Source organism: Grampus griseus (genome assembly GCF_964374135.1).
Source record: "Grampus griseus genome assembly, chromosome: 8".
Lineage (NCBI taxonomy): Eukaryota > Metazoa > Chordata > Mammalia > Artiodactyla > Delphinidae > Grampus > Grampus griseus.
Window position 1 is genome coordinate 48,996,207 of NC_139002.1, and position 25,250 is coordinate 49,021,456.

The window sequence follows — 25,250 nt, forward strand, 5'->3', positions numbered from 1 at the left end:
CTAGCTATTTTACGTTTGGTAGTGTATATATGTCAGTGCTACTCTCTCACTACATCCCAGCCTCGCCTTCCCCTGTTGTGTCCTCAAGTCCGTTCTCAACATCTGCATCTTTATTCCTGCCCTACTACTAGGTTCATCAGTACCAGTTTTCTAGGTTCCATATATATGCGTTAGCATACGGTATTTATTTTTCTCTTTCTGACTTGCTTCACTCTGTATGACAGACTCTAGGTCCTTCCACCTCACTACAAATAACTCAATTTCGTTCCTTTTTAGAGCTGAGTAATATTCCATTGTATATATGTGCTACATCTTCTTTATCCATTCATCTGTCAGTGGACATTTAGGTTGTTTCCATATCCTGGCTATTGTAAATAGTGCTGCAGTGAACATTGTGGTACATATATCTTTTTGAATTAAGGTTTTCTCAGGGTATATGCCCAGTAGTGGGATTGCTGGGTCATATGGTAGTTCTATTTTTAGTTTTCTAAGGAACTTCCATGCTGTTCTCCATAGTGGCTATATCAGTTTACATTCCCACCAACAGTGCAAGAGGGTTCCCTTTTCTTCACACACTCTCGAGCATTTATTGCTTGTAGATTTTTTGATGATGGCCATTCTGACCGGTGTGAAGTGATACCTCATTGTGGGTTTGATTTGCATTTCTCTGATCATTAGTGATATTGAGCATCTTTTCATGTGTTTGTTGGCCATCTGTATGTCTTCTTTGGAGAAATGTCTATTTAGGTCTTCTGCACATTTTTGGATTGGGTTGTTTATTCTTTTGATATTGAGCTGCATGAGCTGCTTGTATATTTTGGAGATTAATCCTTTGTCTGACTTCCTTCTTGAGTGAACCAAAATCTGTCACCTATACAATAAGACTCTATTTTTTTTTTTTACTTTTTTTATTGCTTGTTTGAAGATTAGTAATAAACCATAGCAAATATTAGGTTTGTTTGTGTGTGTGTCTCTGTCCATCTGACTTAGTCTTTGCAACCCGTTTGAGATTTAAGTGATGAACCACTAAAATGGCCTAATAGAAACATTTCTTAAGAAATATGAAAGGGATGAACTTAGAAACCAGGGGGGAAAGTTAGAATGCTCTAAGCAATTCTTAGAATAGAATATTGAGTTCAGCCTAATATTATTTATGTTTGGGGCCCATGTGAGTTCTGTCACTTTATGCAGAATTTATTTGCATAGCCTAATCAAATAACCATATATTCTCTGCATGTTACAGTCATTTTGGCGTCATCTGATGTACCAGTGTTCCCATAATTAGGCTGGTTAATGCAAAGAAACCAGGATAAAGTCAGGGCAGAGATGAATATGAATTAGCATTTGCACTTGGATTAAAACTGAGAAAAGCTGAAGTAGCTCGGAGTAGGCATTTTCTCAGTGAGCATCTTTCCACTTGGCAGTCTACCTCATCTGAAGTCTTCCTTGATCTCCTCCCAACTGTTGTACGTTGGGTGCAAGTAGAAACTCTTAGTGGAGCATATTGCTTTCATATCCGAGGTTAGATTTGAAGAATTTTCTTCATCTGTTTCCACTCAAATATTCTACTCTCACACTGAAATAAATATATTCTGAAACTCCATTCTGTAACTATAGAAACCCTGATCTTCAGTGCATTTCAGCTGGAAACACAAAAGAACGCTAAGTCAAAGAGGAGTATGTTGTTCATTATTGACCTATGAACAGCTTAGATTTCATAAGCCATTAAGTTTCTGTAGATTCAGGGTTTTTACCTCTCCTTTTTCTTTCCCCATTTTTGAAATTAGGGCTAGCCATATTTAAACAATAAAATGATGCTAAAACAATGCAATGAATATGATTTTAGTTCAACTGTTATTTATTGAGGACTTGCTATAATACACTGAGTGATATGTGGACTTGCCCTCAAGGAACATACAGCCTTGTATGCGCAACTCAAAAATAAACAAGACACAAGGAAACGAGATAACGCCAATATAGACATACAAATAAATGTCGTGGGGCTTAGAGGAAAGAATGGTCATGTCTAATTAGAGAGGCTCAAAAAAGAATCAGAAGTATTTAACTTCTCTTACCTCTTTTCAGCCCCGTCCTTCAAATAGGCACAAGTCCTGCCAACTTTATGTTATTAATATTTCTCCAAACCTTCCCTGTCCTCCACCTCGTTATCACTTCTCATCATTTCTTGCCTGGATTATGGCAGTAGCTTCTAAATAGGCCTCCTGCTTCCCACTGTTCTTTCCCTCCTCCAATCTATCTTCCTCCTCCCGCAGAGTCATGTATTTAAAATGCTAATGTCTATCACTTCTCAGATTTATAGCCTCTAGTAAATCATGAGGATTCCCCAAAGGAGAACCCCATGTCCTCAGAGTAGACAGATGCTCTTTATAAGGAGGTCTCACCACCTCTTCAGCCTCATGTCCCTGTGCTGTATGTACCCTGTACCAGAATCTTCCTGCAGTCTTTAGCTTGATCATATCCTCAGGTCATGGTACATGTTGTTCCTCCTGTCTGGGAGATTCTCCCTAAACTTTTCCCACTGACAAGCTCTTTCTCACCATTTAAGTCTCACATAAATTGACACCTCCTCCAGGAAGCCCACCCCATTGCTTTCCACCCCCTCTTTATCTTCCTCCAATGAGATAAATGTGCCCATATTGCTCTCAGCAATCTTTTGTGCAGCAATATCTGTCATTTTATCCCTCTGTCCCTGCCAAGAACACATTACTGTGTGTTCATTAAAGTCGTGCTTTTTAATTTTTTTTTCTTTGTTCCCCAGCACCTTACTTGATACAGTGTAGGCATTCAATAAGTGTTTGGTGAATGAATGAAGGTGAAATAATGAAAACTGCAGAGATGGCAGTGGAAGGACATTGGGGCAAAGGAAAAGTTCAAGATTATCTGTAACATGTTTGGTTTTGAGGTGAAGGTAAATAAATACCCCAGTATTCCTAAAGGGAAGGGAACAAAAAGGAAACAAAAAGAGAGGAGATATTAGGAGATGAGAGCTTACTTAGCTTCCTAGGTATTCATCTATGTGGACTGTGATTTCTTGAAATAGATTTTGATTGATTCAGGCATTTAAATAACAAATATTGGGGTTTTGTTGCTTCCAAATACGTGACTCTCAGTACATGTAACACAAAAATTGCAAGGAATGTGTTAGCAGCTTAGAGATATCATACCAAGACTTTTTATACTGAACAAAGAAGAGAAATATTTTAAATATTTTAAAACACATTTTATTTGAGCTGTAGGATAAGAAGAGGTGTTCTTCATTTGATAAGAAACTTAATCATAAATGCCTTGCCATGTGATAGACTCTTTATTTTCCATTTTCTTTAGGGTGGAAAGAAAGGAACGTGCCCGATTGAAGACAGTGAAGTTTAATGCAAAACCTGGAGTGATTGATTCAAAAGGGGTAGGTACAAAATAATCGAAACATTAAATTCTCTCGTTTGCCATGGATTTAACTATAATTGACATTTAAGCTGTTGCTAACAAACAGATCATGGAGCTACTGGACAGTAGAGCACTGTTATAAATGTATTGCTATGCAGTGATGTAATTTCTGATGAAGTAGATTTATGATAAATAAATTTTGGGAGTAAAGCTGCTAGTGGTCAGGAGAAATGATGGGTTATGAAGGTGATGTAATGACTATAGTGAGGAAGAAAAAAATAGTTTCGATGTTATTTAATTTTTTCTTTTAAATTAAATATTCTAAAAGGATAGATTCCATAAAAGATACCTGCTCATCATAAAATATGTCTAGTCTTTTACGTATTATAAAGTCAGGATAGTCATGGAAATATACATATGGATCACCTAAGTGAATACATGGATTGTTGTGACAGACATAGAAAAGAAGAAAGTGAACAAATGAAATTTAGAGTTATGCAACCATCACCACAGTCAATTTTAGAACATTTCATCACCCCATAAAGAAATCTGTAGCTGTCACTTCCCTCTCCCTCAACCCCAGCCCCTCCCCACCCAGCCTAGGCAACTACTAATCTACTTTGTCTCTATATATTTGCCCATTCTGGATAGTTCATATAAATGGAATTGTACACTATGTGGTCTTTTGTGACTGTTTTTTTCACTTTACATAATGTTCTCAAAGTGCCTCTGTGCCTTATGTGTGTAGCATAAATAAATACTTTTTTTCTTTTCGTTGCCAAACAATATTCCATTGTATGGATATACCTCATCTAATTTATCCACTCATCAGGTGATGGACATTTGCATTGTTTTCACTTTGGGACTGTTATGGATAATGTTGCTGTAAATATTTGTGCACAAATTTTTGTGTAGACATATACTCTTATTTCCATTGGGAATATACCTAGGAGTGGAATTTCTGGGTCATAATGATAGCTCTATATTTAACATTTTGGGGAACTGCCAGACTGTTTTCCAAGGTGGCTATAACATTCTACATTCCCACCATCAGTGTATGAGGGTTCCAGTTTCTCTACATCCTCACCAACGCTTGTTATTATATGTCTTTCTGCTTATAGTCATCCTGTTTGGTCTGATGTGGTATCTCATTGTGGTTATGATTTTTATTTCCCTAATGACCATTGGTATAGAACATCTTTTCATGTGCTTATTGACCATTTGTATATCTTCCTTGGAGAAATGTCTATTCAGATCCTTTGCCCATTTTTAAAATTGGGTTCCTTTGTTGTTGTTGAGTTGTAGAAGTTCTTTGTATATTCCAGATATTAATCTCTTATCAAATATATGCTTTCCAAGTATTTTCTCCCATTCTATGAGTTGTCTCTCTTGATAGTGTCATTTGATTCACAAAAGATTTTAATTTTGACAAAGACCAATTTATCTTATTTTTTCTTTTGTTACTTGTGTTTTTGTTATTATATCTAAAAAACCAAGGCCATGAAGGTTTATGCCCGTATTTTCTTCTAAGAATTTTGTAGTTTTAGCTCTTACATTTAGGTGGTTGATCCATTTTGAATTAGTTTTTGTATACGATATGAAGTAGGGTTGCAATTTCATTCTTTTGCACATGAATTGTTTTCTGTTTATTTTTGGATTGTTCACTGCAAGTGTATAGAAATACAGTTATTGTGTATATCAGTCTTTTATCCTGCTACCTTGCTGAATCCACTTATTAATTGTAGTAGCTTTTTGGTAGATTCCTCAGGATTTTCTATCTACAAGATCATGTCATATGTAAAAAGAGAGAGTTTTACTTCTTTCTTTCCAATCTGGATGACTTTTATTTCTTTATCATAACTGATTGCCTTGTCTAGAACTTCCAGTGTTGGATGGAATTCGCAAAAACATTCATCCTTGTCTTGTTCCTGACCTTAAAGGGAAAGCATTTAATCTTTCCTATTAACTATGATGTTAGCTGTGGGTTGTAAAGCTTTTTAAATTTAGTATTTTTAAGTCATAGTACTAGTATCTTATTGCTATATCGTAAAATACCTTTCCCCACCTTCTGCCTTCCTGTTTTCTTTCTCTTCATCTCCTTTCCTTTACTTTTCTGTTCTAATAATTTTGGCTGTGAACATCACACTGAACCACAAGTTTAGGTCAATAGATGTCACCATGAAAAACGAGAAGAAAAGCTCACAAGTTTTGAGCCCTAAACCACAACACTGCCCTTTGTATTTTGAAGTAGAAGTGTCACTGGGCAGCCCAGTCATTGACACAATAATTTACTTTCCCCTAAAACATTCAGGTGAAATGGGAATTTATTTAAACATGGTGTCACTCTTAAAAAAAAAAAAAGTGAGGCTGTATGTCATCATGCATGGAGTCCTTTCAAACAAATACTGCTTCCGTACAAAGGGGTAGGATTTTTCATTGATTCTTGGTGAGAATTTAAGGATAGATTTCCTGTTTGTTTCATATATATAGTTGGATATACATCAGAGAATTTTTGTTGAATACCTACCATGTGCCAGACTCAGGATTAGAACTTGTAAAAGATACAAAGTGTAACACAGGCCCTTCCCCTCAAGAGCTCCTAACATCAGTTAGAGCCCAGATGTCTTTTTGTTAAGGCCAAAACTTGTGTTGTGTTTTTTTTTAAATCATATTGCTAAATACAGTTAGATATGAGCCAATGAATAGAATATAAATTCAAGGACTTGAATGACTGTTGAAGGAGAGGCAGTGATCATGTGAAAAGGGAAACCCGGGACTGAAAGTCATGAGAGTCAGGTAGCCTGGGTTCTGGTTTCAGTTCATTACTAAGTCACCACTGCTCTTTGGACCTCATTAGCAAAATAGCAGCTTTGAACTACATCAGGGATGTCAAACAAGTTTCATCTCCTATGGGAACCGATGAATTGATGGTTTCTAACTAGACTGTTGTGTTGAAAATGACTCTGAGGCCATATGTAACTTCAGCAGGAAAAGTGTTATGATTGATTAGTCATGCCTAGCGCAACATTGGGAATTATTCTCTATTTGAGGTCCCCGGATTCAATGATTTTTTAAGGTGCCTTCCAGCAATAATTCTCCATGAGCCTGTGAATTAAGAAATAAACCAAAGTTTTCTAAGTCCCCATGAGAACAATACATCAATGAGAAGACTCTTGCCCTGAAGTAGAAAGCAAAGGACAATTAAGAGAAAGTGCACTGAAGAAAGGCCAACTCTGTGGAGAGTTGGGAAAGTCAGGAGATGCCACTCACTCTGAGCCTTGGACAAGGACTACAGAAATAAGTCATTGTTACAAAGGCCTCAGTTTCTGGGACCCTGGGGTAAATTCAGCATAATCTGAAGAGGAAAGCTGTTTGGAATGAGAAAGAGAATGGGATATTTTAAGTAACTTTATCATTAGATGGCATTCACAGAGCATTGTGAGATGTTGGGGATTCAGAGTGAAAGCCCTGGTTACTGCCCTGGAGGATCTTAGAATCAATTAGTATGTATAAAGCAGGCTGTGACAAGAGCCTTAGTAGTAGTGTGTACAAGAGCTATGGGGATTCAAATGAATGGATGTGGGAATGACCAGAGAGCACTTCATAGAAGGACTTGGGCTTTAATTAGCCTATCAGTGCTTGAGTTACTTTTCCAGAACTATTCATTAATTTTTAAAAATTGAGTGCTGCGCAACACCAGGTACCGTGCTAGGTGCCTTGTAGGGCAGCAAAGTGATTAAAAAGGCAAAGACTTTTTATACTTTTATAAAAAGTATACTTTTTATACTTTCATACCATGGAGCTCACAAAGAGAAATATAAGCAGGCAAACAATGGTGATACAATATCACTGATGATCCCCATAAATTTAGGGAATTAGTCTCTATTTTAAATATCAGGAGATTGCACCTCAGGAAGATTAACTAATTTACCTAAGATCACACAGCTAGTATGTACAAAAGTCAGTTTTAAATTCAAATCCTTTTGACAGTAGAACATTTGCCCTTTTCATTCCTTCACACTATCCCTTATTCTGTTGGAGGTCAGAAGAAGAAGAGAGTTACTAATTATGCCTTGGATAAGAGAGAAGACTTCAAAGAGAAGGTGATACTTCAGCAAGATCTTGAAGTTTGAGTAAGAGTTTGCCACACATAAGAAACAGCATGTACATGAAGGTGGAAACCGTAGGCATATTGGAGTAAGGCCAAGCAGGTCAGGGACACCAGATGGAAGGTGTGGATGTGTGGTGGGAGTTGTAGCTAATGGGGCTGACCGGGAAGATCTGGAAGGTTGGGAAGCTTGTATGGAAAGCCTGACTATGAGCTTTGATGCTTCCTGGGTTTGCAGAGTATCTATGAGGAAATCTGAGGCTCTCCATTACAAAGTGCCCATTTGCTACAAATGAAATGCCCAGGCTTTCTGTCCACCTCATGTGCCTTCACAAAGTCTGTGTCTACACATGCAAAGACAACTGGACAGTTGTGTCAGTAACCCAGATAATTCCAGCCTACCCAGACCCAAGTGGCCATCCGTTTGGATGGATCTCCTTGAGAACTGTCTCAGTGCCCCAGATCTCAATGCACCCAAGCTTTCCTGAGAATGTCAGCTAAATTTCTAATGAATCTCCGTTCAAACTAGCTTCTGGTGAAAACTTAATCACCACCTTAATTTCTTTCATTGTTCTTCTACCTTTTTTATCAGTTTTCTAATCAGCCATTCTATTTTATTTATTGAGACATTTAAGAATTTGTATAATCTTCAGAATCAACCTGTTTTCCATTGAAAAATCAGTGGTATTTAGTGATTTATGCTAAATTTTGTTTTATTTTTATTTAAAAGTCCCTATAATTTAAGGGAGGGAAATATATGTCTGAAAGAGTATGAGAGAACTATTACTATTCTTACTAAATGTCAGCAATGTGCAGTGTATAAGGGCTCCCTTTGCATTGTAAATCCTTTCTAAAGTAAGTAGGCTATAAATAACTAGTCCTATTTAGCCACAGGCTGGTACAAAACAGAAGTGATAGGTGTTACTCAAAGTAGTAGGAGTATGCATTGTAGAAACCTAGACAGCTTACACACTTCTCTTAATCACCACAACAAAACTTGAAGGGAAATCATTTGTTCCCTCTTTATAGATTTAAAGAAACTGAGGCTTGGAGAGGTGAAGAAATCTGAACCCATGTCTGATTGATTCCAAAACCCATAATCTGTTTACTATAGCATGCTCTCTCCCTTGTTAAAACCATGTCGCATTTGTGAATTTTAAGAAAAATGAAGAAATAAATTGAATTGGGTTTAGCTTTGTCAAAAACTAACTTCGGCTTAAACTTAAATTCTAAAAGGGGGTAGCTGGTTTTCTCGATGATGTGCATCTGTCTGTATTGAGAACATTTCTAAAGGGAGCTTGGGGGCCGCACACTTTCTCTGTTGTGGTATGCCAGAGTAAAATGAAGTCTTGGAAAACATGTTTCAGTCATTTAATAAACTTTCATTAGGTGCCAATACAAGGCAGCTTGCTGCTCAATGTGGACCAAGATGAGTAAGTCATGGTCACTGCCCTGAAGGAGCAGGGATACTAGGGGAGAAAATGGGTCTCCACAGGGAGGAAGTGATTCACACTAAATAAGAGGGACAGGAAGCTTGCTCTGAAGTTCAGGCTCCCCTAAACTTGATTCTAGCTTGGAAGCTGGAGGGATTTGAATTGGGGAGCCTTGAAAGATTAGTAAGGCTTGCAAGGAATGGGCAGTGGCGTAGGAATAAGATACTGGACACATAGGAAGTAAAACACGGTTTGCTTTCACTTCAAGCAACAGTTGATGAAGAATGGAAACTCAGAACTGGAAAGTAATACTCAAGTCAGTTCTGGTGCTTTAAATTTTCCAAGAAACTTATACTTAATCCTGTAAACAGTGAAGAATTTTAACAGTTGTGACCAAACCCAACCTAGTGATTTCCTCTGGGCTCCACCCTTAATGTATCTGGATTGCTGCCCAAATGTCACTCCCAGGCAGAGCTCCAAACTTACTCATCTTTGTGCCCCTAGCACTTAGCACAGTGTCTACCGGACACATATTGGCTACTCAGTCCACCCTTTTTAGAGGAAAGGTGAGTGAATGATCAAAAGTACGTTTCCAAGAGGTCAATCTGGCAACCATGGGAAAGTCAGATTGGAGGGGAGAGAGACCGACATTGGGGGATGTGGGATAGCTAAAGCAGTATTGTGGGTACAAGATTCTGAAAATCTGAATTTCAGACAGTGGCAACGGAAAGGAAAATAGGAAGCTGTCGCTAAAGAGATCAGAGAGGACCATCATCCTTAGACATCTGACCTCATATTCTGTTTCCTTTTCTAAAACCTTGAGCTCCCTTTCAGAGGGCATGTTGACTGGGAGAAGGGGACATGGGGCAGATGCAGGTATTGGTGATAGGATCATGGCAGTCTCCCTGAATCAAACTGGAGCTAGCATTAAGAAGCCTCAGTTCTGTTTCATATACTCTTGGGAATTCCCCTATGGTCATTGGCTCCTACTATGTCATTTACAGATGAAGAAACTGAGAATCATTTTTCTGGAACACACGGAGAGTTAGTAGCAGAGCCTGCCATTGAATCATTTATCAAAAAAGTGACTTGACAGTCAGTGTTTTGTTAGCAAGATAGGAATTATGTTTGCTTCACCAGGGTGAGTTATGAGGATTGCTTTTGTAACAGCTTCAAAGTGACATTTTGCGTTTCAAAGGAAAGGTCATTACTGCCCTCAAAAAAAGGGAAACCTTCTTAATAGAGCTAGTTTTTGGGTGGCCAGAGCCCAGTGAAGAGCTCAGATGTCCAGAGTGACCTAGAGATTCAGGAAGGATGGGTGAAAGGAGAGCCATACTGCCTCAGTCCACAGCCATCAGGAAGGCAGCATTTCTGCTCAAAGTTCATAAACTCAGGAAAGGCTACCCCTCAGGTTCTTTATTATCACTTTCCTGTTCCAGGCCTTCTACGAGTTTCCCAATTGTTCTTCCTGGCTCTAGCCTTTCTGCTCTGATTCTTTCCCCATACTGCATGCAGAGTGGTTTTAACCAGTCTAACATTTTTACATAAAGAGCCAAGACAGGGTTGTGTCCGGGGAATTCTGCAGTGTCACCAGTGCAGCATGGGAAGAGCTGCTAACTCACTATATTTTCTTTTGAAAGTGATAATCACATTTTTCCAAACCTTGAGCTCCCACGTCCACTGAGAGCCATGTGAGCAGCACACAGATAATTCTCTGGTTAAAGAAATGCTAGTGGCTTCTCTGCAGATGGTTCTCAAAGGGGCCTACAGTTGAGTTTCCTTCTCTGATACATGTAAGGAGGGGTCCCTATCTCAACCTTGAAAGCCAGCTGAACTCAACGAACATTTTTTACTGAATAAATACATGTGATTTTACTTACTCCTCATAGGGTATTTGTCAAGTTACTAATGAGGGAACTGCTAGTCTGCGGAATGGAATGGAGAATAAATCATGTTCCTTGTGTGTTTCCATGCATATTTATTTCTTGGGTCACTTCCCTTGTAGGTCCAAAAACTACCATTGTTGAAACAACCAAGTTAATCTGCAGCCTTATATACTAAATTTAGTACAATTAATAACTGACAAAATCTGTCCACTACACAACTACACATTCTTTTTTACAGTATGTTTTAGCTGGTTCAGTTCTTCCACCTTAATAATATTGTTAACACACTTTTTTGTTGTTGTTTTGTACATTTTGACTCGAATGTGTTTGAATAACCTCATCCCCAGGAGGAAAAAAGTACAAAAGTTGTAAATTTTTTAAAATACCTTTGAAATTCAGTGTTATCTTCATTGCCTAATTAGGCTAAAGCTTTCACTTCATGAATGTTAGAAAGAATATGGTAAATTGAAACATAATAGATTCACTTGCTCATAGTGTTTCCTCCCCTCTAATGTTTTCAGCTTTTTAACAGACATTTGTTGAGGCCATACTATGTGCCACATACCAATTTAAGCAATGGGAAGTACACCATGAATAAGACAGGGTTCCAGCCTGTAGGAATCATAAAATGTTCTGTGGAGATAAACATATCAGCAAATGACAAATAGAATCCGCTAAGTGCTGAGTGGGAAGTGAGGCCAAAATACTGTTTGAACTCAGACCTGGAATACTTAAGCCTCTCTTGGAGTTCATAGGCAAGTTCCTAGAAGATACAATGTCCCAAATGAGCCTTGAAGGATCAGTAGAATCTAGTGTGAAAGGCTGGAAAGACCTCTGTATTTTGTAGGCAGAGGGGAGGGCATGTAAAGACAGGAAGCAGCCCAGTGTGTGCAGGGAAGCCAAAGAAGCCTCGTGTTACTTAAATACAAGAGCTTAAGTACAAAGCTGCAAGTGTCAGCCAAGAAGGCAGAGGGGAAGTCAGGACCCAGATCTCGAGGGCAGTGGGGAGGCTTTGGAGGCTTTTAGCAAGATTAGATTAGAACTTTAGCAGATCGCTCTCCTGCTGTGTGGAATAAATTTCCAAAAGGAGGCAACCCTAGAAAGCTGGAGTCCATTTTAACAATGCAGGTGAGACATGGAGTTAGCCTAACCTAGTACGACAGAGTAGCGACAGAGAGGAAAGAAGAGACCAGAAAATATTTAGCCTGAGGCACCTATATCAGCATCAGCTGAGGCTCTTTATTAGAAATGGAGATGCCCAGGCTCAAACCCAGCCCTGTGGAATCAGAATCTCTGGGGATGGAGATAGGAAAGTTGCATTTTAATAAGCTCCCAGGAAAACTCTATTGGCTTGCTAAAATTCGAGATACACAGGTGTAGCAGAAAGGTTTGATATCACACAGAATGACCAGTTTCTATCAGAATTATCATAATATATCTAAGCCTTAATCACCTGATATGTAAAAATGGAAATCATATTAAAAGAGCTAAGATATGTAAAGTACCTAGAAATATTAGTCCCCTATCCCCACCCCCACCCCCACCCCCCCACACACACACTGTGCTATGGGCAGAGAGGGAGGGAGAGTTGGCCCTACAGCCTTGCCGTACACCTACTGGCACAGGGGTGTTCCTGACTATGTGCTTGCTGACTTTATGACTAGGCAGGAAGGTAGAGGTGGCAGCAGACTAATCTCAGTCTTCCACTCCTGTCCCTGCTGTTGGCTGCTATCAGGATTGTTTCTGAGTTCTCTACCATGTTGTGTAATTACCTGTGGAAAATTCCAGAACAGACTTGATCAGTGCTTACTACATTGGAGAACTGCTGCCTTCTCTTCAGTATGCCAGTTACTCTGAACATCCATAGACTGCCTTATGTTCTACAGGTTATTTTTATAGGCATTGCTCATTTGCGTCTTATGAAAATTCTTAATACGCCCATTTTATGGATGAGAAAACTGAAGCTTAGAAAGGATGAATAACTTACCCAAGTTCACAGAGCTAATAAGTGACAGAGCTGGGCCCTGCATGATGACGTATTGTGTGAGCAGAGTAGAATAATTGATTCTTTAAGGCATTTTATATATGAACTCATTCTAGATGTTATTAGCATAGCTAATTCTATCTATTTAATTAGTGATGCTAAGGCTAAAGTAATATAAATAGGCGATGTATAATTTGTGGTTATATGAATAACAAGTATAGTTTCATCAGATGAGAACACTGACTTTTTGTTCAATTTTCTTCCCGCTATTAATTCAGGGTGTTAAGTATTATGCAGAAAATTTGGCTCAAACCCATTTCTACTTTGGGAGTTATTCATGAATCAATTCTGACTCACTACAGGGCTTCCTTTAACCTGACTCTTTAAGGTAAAAGAGCCAGAGTCACACCTCAGAGCTTGCATGTTTCACTTTGCAAAAGTTTTTTTTTTTTAATGTATTTATTTGGCTGCTTTGGGTCTTCACTGCTGCACGCGGGCTCTCTCTAGTTAACAGCGAGTGGGGGCTACTCTGTTACGGTGCACGGGCTTCTTATTGCAGTGGCTTCTCTTGTTGCGGAGCATGGGCTCTAGGCGCTTGGGCTTCAGTAGTTATGGCACACAGGCTCAGTAGTTATGGCTCGCGGGCTCTTGAGCGCAGGCTCAGTAGTTGTGGTGCTCAGGCTTATTTGCTCCGTGGCATTTGGGATCTTCCTGGACCAGGGTTCGAACCCATGTCCCCTGCTTTGGCAGGCGGATTCTTAACTACTGCGCCACCAGGGAAGCCCCTGCAAATTTTTAACTCCTTAAAAGCTCAAACATCAGTACTGAAAGGTAAAGATGCAGAAGCTACTGTCCAGTTGTCTGACTTCCTCACTATAGTAATTATAGGCAGAGTCTCAACAAGCCAAAACAGTGTATCTTGCCTCTTTTCAACTGTACACTGTGTCTATATGTGGGTAGAAAGTCTTTTTTTTTTAATGACAGATCATGTAATATCTGAAAAACTTTCAGCAACAGCTTCCAGTATGTTCCTAATACTCATTAAAAAATACCTAATTACTTTGCCCTTTTATTTTAAAAAACAGCCTCTGAAATTAGACTGCCTTGGGTTCTATTCTTAGCTATTTGATCTGGAACTAGTAGCTTCTCTTTCTGAGACTCTGATTTTTCAACTGTAATAAAATCTAGAAAGTAGGTTGCAAGTTCCTTGAAGGCAGGGAATGTGATTTATTTAAGGCCTAAAATAGTTCATGGCACTGAACCAATAATTACTGAATTAAATAATGTGAGAGTAAAGAAGGTGATATATTAGGAGAAAAGGTATATAAATTAGAGTGTACAGTCTACATGTTTTTTGCTGTAGTTTGTGAATGGAGAACTAGACAATTTACTGTTGGCATTAAAGGAAGTTTCTCTTAATCTGAGTGTTATTTCCTTTCATTTCAATTAATAGGTTTTGAGTATCCCTTATGTGCAGGAAACTGCTCTGACCACTGAGTGGGGACATGGATAAGTAAGGCCCCGCCTCTGCCATTCCAGAGCTTACCTTCTAGTACGTACACACACACACACACACACACACACACACACACACACACACACACACACACACACACACACACACACACACACACACACACACACACACACACACACACACACACACACACACACACACACACACCCCCCAATATAGCATAAGGTGAAAAAGTTTAGTGAGGGATGTACAGAGTCTTAATGGAGATTCAAAGGAGAGAAGAGAAGGCCAGTCTGAGTGAGAGCAATTAAGAAATGATTCCAAGAAGAGGTAGCATTTTAGCTAAGTCTGTGAGGATTGAGTAAGATTTCAACAACTGTAGAATAATTGAAATTTTCACATTTAGAAAATAGTAGAAGCAAAAGTAAAGGAGTAGAGGGTATGTGATAATCAGCAAGTACTATATTTGACTGGAACAAAGAACACACACACACACAGAGGTATTGGGGGAAGTAAGGTTGGAAATGTAGCTTGAGGTCCAGTGATGGAGGTATTGAGTATTCCATTGAAAAGTTCAAGGAGGCTGTTCTTTGGCTCTGGGACAGAGTAGTGACAGGATTTGTTTGTGAATAAAGACATTGACTCTTGTTGCTGGGAGGATGGGTGGTGGGTACCTGGGAGAGACTGGAGTAGTGGGGCACCTTGGGGGAAGGTGCTGGAAGGACTCAGGTCACAGAGGCCTCAGAGATTGAAAGGTCACAAATAGCAATGGTGGTTAGCAGAGAATGTTGAAAATGTTATCCATGAACAAATGGAGGATCCCGAATGAGTTACTAATTGGTAGAGAAAGGGGTAAAGGCAAATCATGCAAAGTAACTGCGCCCACGAGGATGACAATGGAAGGGAAGGGAGCATGAACTTGATAGAACCCAGACTAGAAATTAAAATTGTACACATGCTTTTAGGCCTAGCCTCAAGCAGATATCTTCCTAACACCCCACCTCAAGATGGTTGCCTTACCTTCCAGTGCAAGTCTCCAGCACTAAATAGTTGCTGTGTGCTATTAAAAATCGGCACAGTTTATGATACCGAAATAACCACTGAATTGAACTGAAAACTAACCAGGGCAGATTCAATAAAACTGTCACTAAAGTACTTTTTTTAAAAAAAATGAAACCAATTTTAGACTGATTGTCAGGTTAAAAGCAGAAATGTGTTGTAACGGATCCACTCCAGTGGGATTAAGAAATTCTTCATGGATACTTGTAGTAATAAGTCTTCATATTTACAGAACTCTTTGGTATATTATCCATGTCATAGATGAAGAGGCAGGGACCGAGGATTAAGTGACCTGTCCATAGTCACACAGCCAAGTGCTATCCTTTGGAGGCACATGCAGATCATTCCAGTTATTTAGCAAAAGTTTACAAGGTGTCTTTCATGCCCAGCACTGTGCTAGGGCTTGGGGGAAACAAAGATGCATTAGCCTTTGCTTGCTCTTGGCAAACATTGGATGGTCTGGGAAGGACTAGGATTTCCTTGGAAGTTGGCACTCTTAGTATATAATATTCCTCTGTAAAATGGGCTAGTAAGAGGGGTGCAGTAAACTTGCTTCATTAAGATGTGAGATAAACTAACAAAAAGAGACATAGTATGAAGGATATTTAGTCAAATCAAAATTACACTTTTCAAGAAAAACATCTGTGTGTAGCCCACTTGTTATCTATCTATCATAATGTAATAAGCGCCATGAATCTCCCACCTAACATGAAGGTATGAAACAATGAAAAGCATTTCATGGCCAAGGATTATGATTTATCAGATTGTGTGCACTTGGGGTCCATTTAGAGAAGAGAGGGAAAAATAACTCTTTCCATGAAGCAAGTGCAATTGGTATACATAGGTACCAGTGACAAAGCTCAGGGAAACATCCTTTATTTGTTAGTAGTGATAAGGTGTAATGCAAAGAGTTGCCATTCATTTACAGAGTTCTGGGCAATTTGGGTGACACAACTACCAGGTGAGAGTTTTCCCAGTCTCAAATTTATTGCAGGCACTTGTCAGTCTGAGTTAGAGCCTTCCTCACTTGAAAAGAAGCAAAAAGCTTGCAGAGTGCTATTTGCCTTTCATGTTTTGACAACTTCATGAATATTTGTAAAGATTTTGTTACCACTTGTTGAAACTGGTATTTGGGCATTCTTGATGTGAATGGTTGTTTTTCCTGGAAGGCCCCAAGAAGCCACCGTTTCTCTCTGTAATTGGCTTGTACTCACCTGTCACGAAGAATTAACACCTTAATGAATTTGGAGCACGTGTTCAATGTGAATGACAGAGCTTGTCATTCTTCGTTTATGGAGAAAGCGTTCTGTGAACACCTCCCATGGCTGCAGGCCGTAGTGGAGGTGGTGTGCTGAGACACAAGCCCAGATTACAGTCAGAAAATAAATACATGGATTCATGATTGCTACTCAGTGCTATTTATGATTGCTTTCATTACTTTGTTAAAGGTAAGGAGTTCTTTCCCCCAGCGGACCGCCAAGAGTGGATAGAACTTCTGTGTTTACCCCCTTCTCAGTAATAGGCAGAGTTCACATTTGGTAAATAAAGGATTTGGCTTTGATCAGTAAATGTGATAACTATATAGCTAACATTTACTGAAGGTTATTTATGAGCCAAAAGTTTTGCTAACTAGATTATAAGAATTTTTTTCATTAAATCTTCACAAAAACCCTATGAGGTGAAAACTACATAGTGGCATTTTTTAAAGAAAATAATCCTTTTTGTCCCTGCCCAACCCCAAAGTGTGGACTAAATCCTCCATGATGATGTTCCCTAAATATATAAGCATAAAATTAAGTGCAGATTTCTTACACTTATAGCTCTTATCATCTATAAAGTTAAAATAAAATTACAAATTAAATGCCATATATATTTAGCATTTATTTATATATTATAGCAACAAAATTCAAAATCACAACATAAATGTGATTGATGTTGTTTTAGTACTACTAAATCTTCACCTACAATGTAAACATGGTAGTGGCTGCTGTGTGGAAGTTTCTTTTGAGTTGTACCTGCTACGTGTTAGGTGAAGACTCAATTCTCTCACTGCTACATTCACCGAAAAACCACTGCGGAGGTCCCAGGCTGGCTGTCACTCCTCCCCGTTTACCCAGCCCCTAGCTCTGACCCCATGGGAGTTGTTGAATGAATTATTATGGACCTCATTTATCATAATACAGACGCCTTCCGTGGCTGAATCCAAACTTGACAGTTTTACTTGCCTGCCTTTCTGCAGAACTCAGCTGTACTCCCTTGGCACTGTCTGCACGTATGTGTCCGGGGCAGCACCTCTGCCCAGCCCCCATCCATGCTGAGCTATGCTATTTTTAATCTACTGTGGGCTGAGAAACCCAAGGAATATGCTTTTTTTTTTTTCTTTCATTTAATAGAAGTAGGCTCTTCTCTGTGATGAAAGTGCATAAGACTTCGTTGGGTAGATTTTGTGACTTCTCTGTCAGCCGCAAAATTCTCCTCCTGCAGAATTTATAATCCAGGTACTTGAAGTGGTTGATTAAATGACAAAACAATGGTTTCTTGACTCTATTTGTGATTTCTGCAGAAAAATGTGTACTGTGCATTTAGTGCTCAATTATTCCTTCAATAGAAGTAAACGTTCAATAGTATCATGTGTAACAGAGAGGTGCACAGTGCAGGTGAACTGTCTCTTTGTCTTTCCTGCCACTTCTCTGAGTTCCATCCTCCATGGAGTAGAGTAAATCCTCTACTCCATCCACAAAGCTTCTTACCATTCCTTAGTCCCACAGAACTGGGGAAGGGTGAAGGGGAGAAGAGGTGGCCTTGCGTCCCCTGTTGCGGCCTTTCATCTGCGCAAACCGATTTTTGCTACTTCCCCACTGGACAATCTCCTACTCATTAAAACCCCTAAAACAGTGCCCCAGAGCCTTCTCCAGCCTCCCCAGTGGCCTTGCTCCCTCCATCAGCTTGTTGCCCCCACAGCTTGTTGTAAGTAACTCCATCATAACGATTATAACAGTGTAGTAATGATTTGCTTAAACTGTGAGCTCCTCGTTTTGTGTTCCCAATGTTTATTATAGCCACATTATTGCCGAGGGGACACACATGGTGGGTGAAACATCCCACATAACATTGAGCAAGAGCCAGCCTGAGAGTGTGAGCTTTTGCAATTCCTTTTCCCAGAGCGGGGTGCCATTTTCTAATTTGCCCCCAGGCACTTTTTGCCATTGGAGCCCTGGATATAAAGTTTGGCAAAAACAATAAATGCTTATGGCATAAAAATAATTACGATTTATTGAGCACTTACCATGGCTAAGCTCATACCTGCCTGGTTGCATTTACCACTGCAATAGCCTGTGATGGAGGCATTAGTTATGCCACTCCTTTGGAATCTTCAAGTAATGGATATTGCTGTCAAATGTAGTATCTTCTACTAGAGTGTGCAGTCTTCAGCCCCTGAAATGAGGATTGAGAATGGGGGAAAAGTAATAATGTTGTTTATTAGAGGCTAGCTATTTCCTAGGCACTGTGCTAAGTGATGCAAGTATATTTTCTCACAAGTGAAACACAATTGTTACACGAACAGTATGTCCAGACAAGGTGCAAAGATGCCTCCACTCGAACCAGGTTAGTGGCAGGACGGAAGGAGAAAAAAAATGACAGAAATGCACAAGGAAGGGATTAAGGATGATGGCAAAGTTTCTGGTGGATACTTGGGGAAAAAATTCCTCCCCATGCTCAAGAAACATTCTCTTTGGCTTTAAAGTGACAATCAGTTATAGTGACAGACTCACTCAGTGATCCCTGGTGTCTAACACAGAAATAACAATAAACTTGCTGGGATGTGACATGAACATGAATAGGAAAGGGATGTGTGTATGTGTAAGAGAGAGAGAAAAAGAGAGAAAAGGATGGAGGGAGGGAGGGAGAGGGAGAGAGAGAAAGAGATTGTTCTTAAAAGGAAGTGCTGGGGGTTTTGAAGGTGTCTTTATTCCCTTGAGGTGTGTATATATGTTTTCATGGTTTTTATCTCTGCACTCTAAAATCTTAGAGGATTTCAAATCTTAGTCAAGTGAAAAATCTGTACTTTTATCAGCTGCCGTTCAAAGTTTAGCAAGCAATGTTCTATTTTTCTCTCCCCAAAGAATGAACCATTGAGAAACCCTTAAGCCACTCACATCCTCTCACATTAGAACTACAGTCTGCTCTCTTGACGAGCTCTGCTTGTCTTAGAAAACACAGTCTGCTAGCATATAGCATATGAAATGCACCTTAAAGGAAATATGTAGATGGAAGGCACAGTGTGGGCTAGACAGAAATGCCCAAGATACAGACCACCTCTCCACTCTCCTGCCACAAGACTGAACTCCCAGTGAGAGTCCTAATCCCTGTGGCTCATCCTGCTAAAATGAGGCTACAGGCCTAGGGCCCAGCAGTCTCATCTATAATGGACTTGCCTTCATTTGTAAGGTGTACCCCTTCTTCCATTCAAGCATGAAGTAAGAATTGTTCAATCAGGCACAACCTTACAAAAAATACTATTTATTATTTGTACTTATTGGTTTGCCTGCAGTTACTCCTGAGACATGAATGCTGCAAGTGACCTTGTGCTCTGGGTCTGGAGGTGACATCAGATTGTGGGAGACAAAGAGCAAACCATCAGTTCCTGAAACTCAGTCATCATCCAAGAGAATGAAGCTGAGTACCTCTCCTAGTTGAAGGAGGGAAGAAAAGGAGGGAACAGGCAAGGGGAGGAAGAGGAAAAATCCTCATTGCATAAAGGACCTTCGAGGTCATCTCATTTATCTCCCTGATTGACAGAAGAGGAAGGTGCTCAGGGAGGGAAAGTGACTTTCCTAAGCTCATATGGACAGGAGGGGCCGAGGCCAGGAGTCTCTCCTTGGAGTTTCCGTAGTGAGTATAGCCTGAATATTTGCCTGTTGTCTGCCACTAGACAGTAAGCCCCACAAGCAGAGCCTCATATGTTACCATTGGTGATAATGATGACGGTGATGGTGGGAAGTAGGGATGGTACAGATGAGGAAAATAAATCTTAGAAAGGTTCAATAACTTGCCCCAAGGCCACACAGCTAGTGAGTTGGATCAAACATATTAGCAAAGAAGACTCTTGAAAAGAAAATGTGTCTAGCAGAGAAGTGGTGTGCCTGGGCCCATCTGATGCCAGGACTGGGCTCTTCTTTTTTTTTTTTTTTTAACATATTTATTAGATTATAATTGCTTTACAATGTTGTGTTAGTTTCTGCTGTATAACAAAGTGAATCAGCTATATGTATACATATATCCCCTTATCCCCTCCCTCTTGCGTCTCCCTCGCACCCTCCCTATCCCACCCCTCTAGGTGGTCACAAAGCACCAAGCTGATCTCCCTGTGCTATGCGGCTGCTTCCCACTAGCTATTTTACATTTGATAGAGTATATATATCAATGCCACTCTCTCACTTTGTCCCAGCTTACCCTTCCCCCTCTCCGTTTCCTCAAGTCCATTCTCTACGTCTGTATCTTTATTCCTGTCCTACCCCTAGGTTCATCAAAACCTTTTTTTTTTTTTTTTAGATTCCATATATATATGTGTTAGCATACAGTATTTGTTTTTCTCTTTCTGACTTACTTCACTGTGTATGACGGACTCTAGGTCCATCCACGTCACTACAAATAACTCAATTTCGTTTCTTTTTATGGCTGAGTAATATTCCATTGTATATGTGTGCCACATCTTCTTTATCCATTCATCTGTTGATGGACACTTAGGTTGCTTCCATGTCCTGGCTATTGTAAATAGTGCTGCAATAAACATTGTGGTACATGACTCTTTTTGAATTCTGGTTTTCTCAGGGTATATGCCCAGTAGTGGGATTGCTGGTTCGTATGGTAGTTCTATTTTTAGTGTTTTAAGGAACCTCCATTCTCTTCTTCATAGTGGCTGTATCAATTTACATTCCCACCAGCAGTGCAAGAGGGTTCCCTTTTCTCCACACCCTCTCCAGCATTTATTGTTTGTAGATTTTTTGATGATGGCCATTCTGACTGGTGTGAGGTGATACCTCATTGTAGTTTTGATTTGCATTTCTCTAATGATTAGTGATGTTGAGCATCCTTTCATGTGTTTGTTGGCAGTCTGTATATCTTCTTTGGAGAAATGTCTGTTTAGGTCTTCTGCCCATTTTTGGATTGGGCTGTTTGTTTTTTTGATATTGAGCTGCTTGTATATTTTGGAGATTAATCCTTTGTCGGTTGCAAATATTTTCTCCCATTCTGAGGGTTGTCTTTAGGACCGGGCTCTTATCTCTTCCCCTTGCACACTCCTCACTGAACAAATACCTGGGAGTCTCTAGTGATGTTGGCCTCGCCCTGTAGCGTCACACGCCTCCAAACAACAAACAAGGTTGTGAAACAAACCAGACTGTGAAATGAAGTAATTGGTCCCTCCCTTCCTGCCTGCAGTAGGACATAGTACGGATCCCCCTGCCGTGGACAACTAGCTCTCAACCAACTCTTCCCTCAACCGGCACTGCTTGGGCAACTTCTATGTACTCAGCCCTAGAAAAGTGCAAACAGGAAACAAGCTAGTAGTGAAATTTTGGCTCTGGAGTCTGAGAGCTGAGTTTGAATACAGTTCTGCCACTTACCAGCTGGGCAAATGATGTTACCTCTCTAAGCCTCAGTTCTCTCATTTGTATATGTGTAATAGTATAGACAGAGGGGTGTGTGTGTGTGCGCGCGCGAGTGTGTGATGGAATTGTGGGGAGGATTCAATGAGGTAATTAGTATAGAATATTTGACAAGATTATACTGACAAGGGCACAGAGAAAGAGCTCAATAAATCTTGGTTGCTATTATTGTTATCGATGAGTTTATTTGGAGAAAAGACGCACTTTGAGTGAGCGGAGAACAGTCAAGAACTCTGCCTAACTCCTTTTGCTGGTGGAATAACCTCCCCACCTGCTCTGTTCCACATGGTGAATGATGATCATTCTTCAATATCTAGTTCACAGTTCACCTCTTGCTCCCTTCCAGAGCAGAACTTACTCTGCCTTCCCGATGCCTCTTCAGTACCGTGCACACACTGTCACACTGTATTAGTAACTTAGGAATCTCTCTCTGTCACTGAATTGTGAGGTCCTTGAGAGTTTATTGCAGCTCCAGTTCCTAACTCAGCACCTGGCTTATACATGTGCTCAGCATATATTTGGTGCATGAATAAGTGGATGTAACTAAGGTAAAGGAACCTGGAGTAGTTAGGAAAGCCTTCTCTCAGGAAAGGTTCATGAGAGATGAATAACTTCAGAAGTGCTTGGACAGACAGCAGTGGAAACAGGAGGAAAGACAGTGTTCTATTACTTTCTATTAGTGTAAATCAATATATTGATTTGAGTGAGGGTCTTCTCCTCACACAGGTAATGGTAAATCAGCTTACAGCTTCCCTGCTGGCCTCATGGTGTTACATCACCTCCAGGGTGGGTGTGTAGAATCAGCCAGTGAGGACTGGCCTGAGGGATTACAAAAAGAAGAGGAGCCCTTGGGAAAGTTTCAGAACTGGCATTCCTAGGAATGAAGAAATGAAATTGAGGAGTGGCGTCCTCCCTGCAAATGAGCATATTATTTTCATAATAGTAGAAAACATTCAGTGTTATCACTGACCCTAGGGGACCCATCACAGAAATCTCATTGCATAAACCATATGAAAAGAATAAAGTACCAGAGATTATGTTTCAGAGATAAAGTATAAATTTCCGCAGAAAGTAATTTGCCTGGAGAAGTTCTCAGCAATGGCTAAAGTGCCTATATGCTAAAAGCAGGGTGGAATGCATACTTGGAATCTTGGCAAGCAATCACAGAAAGGCAGTATTGCATAGTGGTTAAGGGCGCAACTCTGGAACCAACTGCTTGGGTATGAAACCTGGCTGATGACTCACAGTCGTGTAAACCCTGAGCAAGTGACCAACTGCTCTGTACCTCGGTTTCCTTGTATGTAAAATGTGGACACAAAATAGTTGATAATTAGTGAAAAGCACTTAGAATAGTTAACCCATATAAATCACTTAGAAAAGTACTTCCCCTGTGGGTAAGCATTTAACAAATATTAGGGAGGAAAATGCTATTATGATTAGCAAGTCCCTGTTACCGATTTTGTTCCACATGTTGTTCTGGGGCACTGGGGGAAGTGCAAAAGAAAGCTTTAAGACAAGATCCTCATCCTTACAGAGTTAGACTGAAGATGAAACATAAAACTAACTTCAATAAAGCAGTTAGAGAACTCAGATTGCAAACCGGATGAATCTGTGTGACGAGGAGGGAGAGGAGTATAATAGAGAATAAGCCGAACAACCTTGTGGGTGCTCAGGTAAGGTTCATTGAATATAATTAAATGGGATTTCATTCAGGTTAGGACGTTATCAGCTGTTTTGTAAAACTCCAGATTTTGGAGAACAAAAAAATCATAGGAATAGAAGAACCCTCTCAATTATCAGTGTATTTAGAGAATGCTAAAACAGAAAGAAGAAAAACGGAATTTCTTTAACTTGACCTTGAATGAGGTTTCAGATTCTGTGAATGATCGAGATGAAAGAAGCCTCAGCGATCAGCTGGTCCGAGCACCTTGTTCTTCAGGTGGAGAAACAGGCCCAGAGATATGAGGTGACTTACCCAAGTCACAGTGGAAACCCAGGTCTCCTCCTGCTTCTCAGTCTGATTCTCAGCTCCGCACGGATGCTTGTTGGCTTCTCTGGCTCCTGAAGGGCATTCTTCCCATCCAACACCAGTCAGCTGATTGGACCCCCATCTGACTCCTAGAGCTTTTCCAGTGGGCACTTGCTTGTGGTCAGTTACGTCCTGACAGCCACATCTTGTAGGCTTAACCCTCTAGGCTTTGACTAGAACCTTAGGGTTGTAGCAAATAGCAATCAAAGGAAAGGAAGGGAAGGAGGGAGGAAAGGAGGGAGGAAAGAAAGAGCAAAAAACCGTTAATGGAGAAATCAAGAAATTAACGGTGTAACCAACATATCTGATCCATTCAACTATTCTGTTCCCCATTTTTCTGTCTAACACATGAGATTTGAAAATCATTCCAATGTGTCCCATTGATGAGAACATCTTGAAAATGAGTAAAGTTGGATATGCAAGTTTTGGGGTTTTTTGCTTAGTTTTGCTTTGGTTTCAGATCCTGTGGTTTGTTGCATAAGCCATTAGTATTGTGTGGCTTAATGCCAAAATGCTGGACAATTCTAGAATTCTGAAGCAACTAATCGGAATCACATAGCTTGGCAATTTCCTATGGAGTCTGCTACACAAAATGATGCACGAATTGACAAAATGCCACATTGTCAGAATGCATTACTGAATGTTATCATCCTTTGCACTAGTCACAAATATCAATATCTATTTAAGTGAAGACCAAATTGCTAAGGGCTCAGCAGAGAGCTTGGCACATAAAAGGACATAGTAGCCATTCACTAAATAAATTTATTAATGAATAAAGTGAATAGTGAAAATTAGAAATGTATTAATAAATAAAGTGAATAAATAAATGAATGAGTGACCCCCTAACAGCAGCATGAAGGTTCCATCAGCTACAGTGAACTTGAAGAAAGCCATTTTTACTTTTTCCAACAACTGTAGCTATGGCCCAGTGACCACACAAAGTTTCAAGTTTGCAATATGGGATGGACTGTGGAAGAAGCTCCGTTGTAGACAACTCAGTACAACAGCACCGTCTCTGATGTTTGATTCTCTGATACTTTGATTCTCCCAGTTTGAGGTCATGTCCACATCCATGCTGGAATACTTTGAATCTTAACAAATAGATTTATACTAAAACTAGCACCAGAGCTCTATATCCAGAATGATAACCTCCTTGCCCCAGCCTCGCAAAAAAAAAAATCAGGAGCAAGTTTGAAAGAGTCTT

At 39.9% G+C, this 25,250-nt stretch overlaps 1 protein-coding gene across 6 annotated transcripts in view; it reads left to right on the top strand.

The window, feature by feature from the left end:
* DLG2 (discs large MAGUK scaffold protein 2) overlaps positions 1-25,250 on the top strand; it is a gene marked incomplete at its 5' end in the record, with an annotated part of 938,475 nt that overhangs the window by 873,367 nt on the left and 39,858 nt on the right. For all 6 annotated transcript variants that reach the window (XM_082659633.1, XM_082659629.1, XM_082659630.1 and 3 more), the window contains one exon: positions 3,346-3,421. In XM_082659633.1, coding sequence (XP_082515759.1) covers positions 3,346-3,421 — 76 coding nt within the window. The remainder of the gene's footprint in view (positions 1-3,345; positions 3,422-25,250) is intronic.